At 49.9% G+C, this 6,248-nt stretch overlaps 1 protein-coding gene across 1 annotated transcript; it reads right to left on the reverse strand.

The window, feature by feature from the left end:
* Window positions 1-1,627: 1,627 nt before the first annotated feature.
* On the reverse strand, window positions 1,628-5,176 carry LOC104470505 (transmembrane protein 45B-like). Its single transcript, XM_010085457.1, has 5 exons — window positions 4,979-5,176; window positions 4,311-4,523; window positions 3,137-3,321; window positions 2,432-2,577; window positions 1,628-1,745 (listed from the first exon to the last, which is right to left on the reverse strand). Exons 1-5 carry the CDS (start codon window positions 5,160-5,162, stop codon window positions 1,628-1,630), a joined length of 846 nt encoding a protein of 281 aa, XP_010083759.1. The 5' UTR covers window positions 5,163-5,176.
* Between the last annotated feature and the right edge of the window lie 1,072 nt (window positions 5,177-6,248).

The raw sequence follows: 6,248 nt of genomic DNA on the forward strand, positions 1-6,248 counted from the left end.
AGCTGGGTTTTAGTCTTGCAGCAGTCTGGGTAATTCAGTTTGTCAGCTTGCAAGTAGGGTTTGCTCTGCGCATTAGGAGGCAGCAGCCTGCAAAGTGCTCTTCCCGGCTTGCATCCCATCGGAGCAGCGAGAGGAATCCTTAAAGATTTGAAAAGCTATTCTGCTTGTCAGGGGAAAAAAGTGTCTGCAAAAATTCTCATCGTATTCAGCAGTTACAACTCACGAGACCTAATTGCACGGCGTTTATCAGGCGGGTTTACAGAGATGTGCCGCTCCGCTGCTTCGTTCTCTTTGCACCGAGCCTGGCTGCACCTCTCTGCATCCAGCCCTGCAAAATAAACGGGCTCAGAGGTGGAAACACAGGAAAGCTGGCGCTCAGGGAAAGCTACACCGTCTTTATAGCGCTGTTAATACGCAATACAATCCAGGCTGGAGTCCCCTTAGTCTGCAACAAGCTCTTTGCACAAGGGGAAAGGGTGTTAAAGGACAAGATTTCCCTTCCCTGGGTGTCAGCATACCGTCACAGACATCTGGACCTGCCAGTAACTGCTTTTCTGTTCAGTCGTGAACACCAACAGAAAAATCAGCTGCCATCCATTCCCCCCATCACACAGCAGCGAGAAGACTCCAGTGCAGCATCCTCCCAGCCCTGGGGTTTGGGACATGAACAGCTCCAAATCAGCTTGCCCTGGTGGTATTATTTTATTTTATTTTATTTTATTCTATTCTATTTTTCCAGTCCCCATCCTCCCTACTGGCACATCTTCCTCCTATCTATCTAGGACGTGACATTTCCAGTTGCTTTTTGCAAGAAATTAGCTGGCAAAGGCAGGCTGAAAACAAAACGTGTGCCTGTTTCATCTCACTTTCCAAGCTGAGGGGTGTATTTTCAGTGGAAAATTGGGAGGTTTGGTGAACTCCTGCTGCTTAGCCGTGTATCTTACAGCCCTTCAGGCTTTATGGGTCTGCAGGGTGGATTTCTCTAAGCTATTATTACACACTCCATAATTTATCAGACTTAAATTTAAGGATATCAGCTCAGTGAGGAGTTTTATTTCACATTTATTCACTCTTTCAGCCTTTAAGTGAACGCGAAAACTATTAACAAACCCCCTCTCCAGGTCACAGCTTCGATAATAATATTTCTATTGTGCACAATCAAACCATGACGTTGCAAATTTGACACAATCCCACACTCAGCCGTTCTTCCCTCCTCCTCCTTGGGATGATGCCTTGGTCCGGAGGTACATCACCTCAAGCCTGGAGGTTTCCCTGACTTCAATCGCAGCAGGTCAATGCCTCTGGGCTCTTGGAAAAGTCAACTGGCCAAAGGATGCCCTCCACGGGCTGTGGTTCCGCATGGGAACCCACAGGATGAAGCGATCTTGTTGTGTTGAATTTCTACCTTTAATTTTTTTGCTAAAAATCACGGCAAAGAGTTCTCGTTTCAGAGACGGCGATATTCGGGTACGGACGGAGGGCAGCTACCCGCCGAGTGCCCAACCTGCTACCCAGCAGCAGAACGGTGGCACCTCTCTTCCAAAACATAAATATTTAATTTGATTTATATTTTTTTTTTCTAGAAGACAGATTCTTCATGCATTTGGAGAAGGACATTGCACTCTCTTCACTCTTCATCAGACCCGTTGAAGAAGGCAGATTGGGAGCTGGTGTCGTGCTTTTTTTGCCGGATTCCGAGCCCGATGTAGGGCTCTCTGCTGCCTCTCCCGCACCTCTGGATGCAGCTGCAACACAGGAACAATAAATCTCCGTTAGCAAAACCCCCAAACTAGAGCTGCTCACTACAGGACACTTGTAAAGAATACACAGAGCAGAAGAAACTATTCTAGAGATCCTACAATGCTGTTGGAGGGGGATTTGGGCTTTTTTTCTCCTGTATAAAGCCTATTTTCTTGCTGAGACCGGACTAGCCCACATCTCAGCAAGCCATGCTCCATCCCTTTGAGGCTGTAGGAGCACCCCTGAAAGTGGGATAATGTTTTAGCCGTCAGACAGCGCTGTCATACCTCTAATAACTCAACGACCGTCAACCGCTTCGAAATCCTTGCAAGGGAGGGGACAAAGTGTCAGGGGAACCTGGTATAATGCTTTGAATCTCTATTGAATTAAAGTTTGACTCCCAGCACTCGGTGCAGAGAAAAAAAACCAGTGGTGTGACTTCCAGGAGCCGCTTCAGGGGCTGGGTTATTTGACTTCTCCACCTTTCATGCCTCTTGCTGACACGATTTTGCATTCTGTGCACTCACCAAATAACGTGCCACGCTTGTCACCGTGCCCTAGAATTTGCAGTACCCAGGGGCTGCTTATTCATTGGTGACTTTGTACCCCAGGACGGGCTGGAGCCCATCTGCATCTCATTCCATCCATCCCCAGCCCTGTCTGCCCACCCCAACCCCTGCCCCAGTCGTACCAGTAAGCCAGCATGTAGTTTATAGCCAGGATGGCCACGGCAGCTGCCCAGTGCCAGAAGAAGCACATGGTGAGGAACATGATGTTGCTGTGGTCCTCTTCATCCCACACCGGACCTCCCCACGGCCGGAACAGCACGACCCCAATCTGGGGGGAACAAGTAATTTATTGCCTTGGGGGGTGGGAAAAAAAATCAATGTACTGAAGCCCTCCAGCATCCCTCTGTCCATCTCGGGTATCACCATGATCCACGTGGTGACCGAGGGACTTGAGCCCTGACCAGGGTTTCTTTGCTTCTCCAACTACCACCGAAGCAACCGGACGGCCATCGTTTTACTCAGCCATTGTATTGCTTGGCGGGGCTCGCGTCTTTCTGCTGACCCAGCGGGAGTGCTGCAGGGTGCATTAGACACATTAAGCAATTAGTCCTTGGTTGTTAGCTACTGCAAAACGTTGCTCGCTCGCTGCAAGAGCTGGCTTTTTCTCTTCCCCCCGGGAAAGCAATAAGCTGAGACAAACAGCTCTTGCAGCAGGAGCAGCCATGAGATGACTCCTGATAAAGTAAATTTTCATTCTGGGTTATGAGCTATTTATGAAGCAAAATTATCCTTCAGAGTTGGGCGATTGATACGTGATGTGTTGCTTTTTTTCCCCTTCTTTTTCCCATTGCTCTCCTACCTTGGTGCTCTGCTCCGCAAGAACTGACCTGCCAGAACCACGTTCCCTGGACGATGGTGACACCGGCTCTGAACATCTCCAGGACGATGTTGTCGCGGAGGAAGACCTCCAGCATGACGCTGCAAGCCCCAGAGAATATGGCGATGAGCAGCAGGGAGTGGATGTGCTGGTCCAGCATGGGTCGGTGAAGGACGTGGTAATAAAAGAGACAACCTGCCAAAAAATACGTACCGCCCTTAGAGGAGCATCAACGACACCAACCATGACCACAGAGCCCTGGTAGAGGAAATCACCCTCCTGGTGGGTGAATTGAGGCAGGAAAACAAGGGACTTCCCATAGCACCATCCCTCCAGGTCTCCTGGCATCCCACTGTCCTGGAGGGATGAGATGCCCAACCTCAGGGCAGGAGGAGCTGAGCAAGGTGAGGACCAAAGGCGGAGGACAACAGGAGGGTGGTTTTCTTCAAGTGTCGGTGCCATCACATCTTCAGATCACCCTTCCCTCCTGCTGTGTCCTGCTTTTTCATGGATAAATTTCGCCCTTTTCTCAGGAGCTGGAAATGACAGATGTCCTTTTCTTACACATCAAACTGCCTGCTGAGCTGCCCCTGCTGCTGCTTTGAATCCCACTGAGATCCAGAAAGGGAAAAAGGGAAAATAACAAGAGATATGCCTTCATTAAGGGGTTTTCTATACAAGCAAGACCTTCATTTCCTAGTGGCTTTTCCCTGCATGATCCAAGACGGGTCTGAAATCCTGGCTCGTGGCTTGCGAGACAGCCTGAAGACAAAATGATATTCCTGATGTGCTGAAGCCGGAATAAGTCACTCGAATTCACCACGTGAGATGCAAGCAAATGAGGATGATGTCTGCAGCGTAATTAATAGCTGTTCAGAGGGAACGCGGGGCATGCAAACAGCTCTGGAGATGTCAGATAAATGCAGCATCCACCAGCCATGTATCATACCAAGGAAACGCCGCCTGCTGCTTTGTACTGCTGTCACCCCAGAAATCCCAAAGCCAGGACCTATCAGTGCCGGTATTTCCCATCTCGCTACAGACCACCCTTTGATAATCTATCACCGGCAACGTCTCCTATCTTCAAGGATGTTCAGAGCAAATATCTCAGTTTGGAAGATTTTGGTCCCTCTGACTCAACCCCCCACCACCCCTCCCCGAATTAAGCACCAACTTCTACCGACCTTCAACAAACACAGCAATGGACAACATCAGGCGGTCCAGACCCTGTGGCACCAGCTGGGAGCTGTAGGTGAAGACATCCACCACCCCGGACAGCCCGTAGAAGAGGTACATGGTGGTGTGCTGCCAGTTCATCAGCTTCACCCAGTCGCGGTTCTCCCCGCTGTAGAGGTACAAGTGCGGACCATCCGGGACGAACTGCTCCGCCAGCATCCCTGCACGGACACACGAGATCGTGCAGCTTCTGATGGTTTCTGTGCAATGGTGGTTGATGCTACTCATTGCTTTGGGGGGGTTCTGATGATTTTGCATTAGGGAGAAAGGACTTCCATCCCTGGAAGTCTTCAGACCGGGTTGGATGAGGCTTTGAGCAACCTGGGCTAGTGGGAGGTCTCTCTGCCCATGGCAGGGGGGTGGAACTGGATGATCTTTAAGGTCCCTTCCAACCCAAACCATTCTGTGATTCTATGACTGGACAGAAAAATCAAGCCTTCCTGTACTAGTGATATAAAACTTGGTCTTCTTGCATCAAACTCTATCAGAGATCAAGACAAGATGACCATCAAGGTCACATCCTTCCACATCTGGACCGATTTCTCTGGAGTAAGGCTCCAGCACATCACTACAGGCTGGGAAGTTACCAACATTGCGAGTTAAATAGAACTCTTACCTATTAAAGCAAAGATGATTTTGATTCCCCCTTCGATGGCATCCACACGCTGGAAATAATAGGTCCTGTGGGATTTCTTATTTTCTTTCCAGCTGAGATACTGCAGTGGGTATTTCACAGACCACCAGAGCCCGAAGAGCAGGAAGAAACTGCCGGGAAGCGCGTGACCCTTGAAGTTCGCCATCCTGACAAAGTCCTCCAACTGCAAAATAAAGAAAAACAACGTCGTTAGACAACTCACACCAATTATTTGATATATGCTGGAAAAAATAAGACTTCTCTTTCAGGGAGGACTGGAAAAGGCTTGAGCAGGCACATGGAATGGGAAGGAGCACTGGGAAACCCTCCGGTGGTGGGAGGCGGGAACATCAGGGACCTCCCTGAGGTCCTTGCCCCAAGATGAGGAAATACCCGAAAAAGCCAGAGCCCAGACTCAGCCCCATATCTGCTGCAGTCTCTGACACGTCCCAGCCTGACCCTTGCAACCCCCCGGGATCCCTCCCAGCTCCTGCTTTTCCCACCCTTCTGTAGGTACAAATGAGAGCATCCGCTGCAGACCAAGGTGGGCTTCTTGGGACCAAGCAGGAGAGAAAATACCCAAGGAAAACAGGAAGGTCTAGGGGGAAACATCGGGTTTCTTTAGCTCCTTGGACAGCCACTGGAGTGGTCTGCTATGTCGAAAAATTTTTGAAATTCTTGGAATTTTTTCAGACCATAGAGGGAGAAAAAAACAAAACAAAACCAACCCACCCCACAAGTATTTCACAAAGCCAAAGCATTTTGTTATTGTAAAATACCCCAAAAGCTGCTGGAAGCAAAACATTTTGGTTCTGGGCAAAGAAACCAACTCGTTCCCTGCATCACCGCCTCCTCCCACCCCTTCTTCTCTCTCCGGAGCATCGCTAAGCCGGGATTTGTGCCACGCAGAGCCTGGGGATCCCGGCCGAGCTGCTCAAGCCTCGGTGCTGGAGCACACCCCTGCACGGTTAGTATGAGAGCCACGGGATCCGTTTCCTGGGAGAATTAGGGCAACAAAACCCCAGCCGGCTCCTGTTTGCCATTTGCCGGTTTGCTTAATTAGGTGGAGAAACGATTAGCCCTTTGATGTGTGCTCCAGCATATGTTCGGGGGCCCTGCCTTGGCGCGATAGCAGGTCGGTTGTGTTGGGCTGGTCAATTAGGATTTTTTTGTAATTGATCACAGAAGCTGTGCTGCTGGCACCCAGGACCTCCTCCTCCATTTAGTAACTGAGCTGTGCTTAACACCGAGC

This window comes from Pterocles gutturalis, unplaced genomic scaffold, assembly GCF_000699245.1.
Source record: "Pterocles gutturalis isolate BGI_N339 unplaced genomic scaffold, ASM69924v1 scaffold4600, whole genome shotgun sequence".
Classification (NCBI taxonomy): Eukaryota; Metazoa; Chordata; class Aves; order Pterocliformes; family Pteroclidae; genus Pterocles; species Pterocles gutturalis.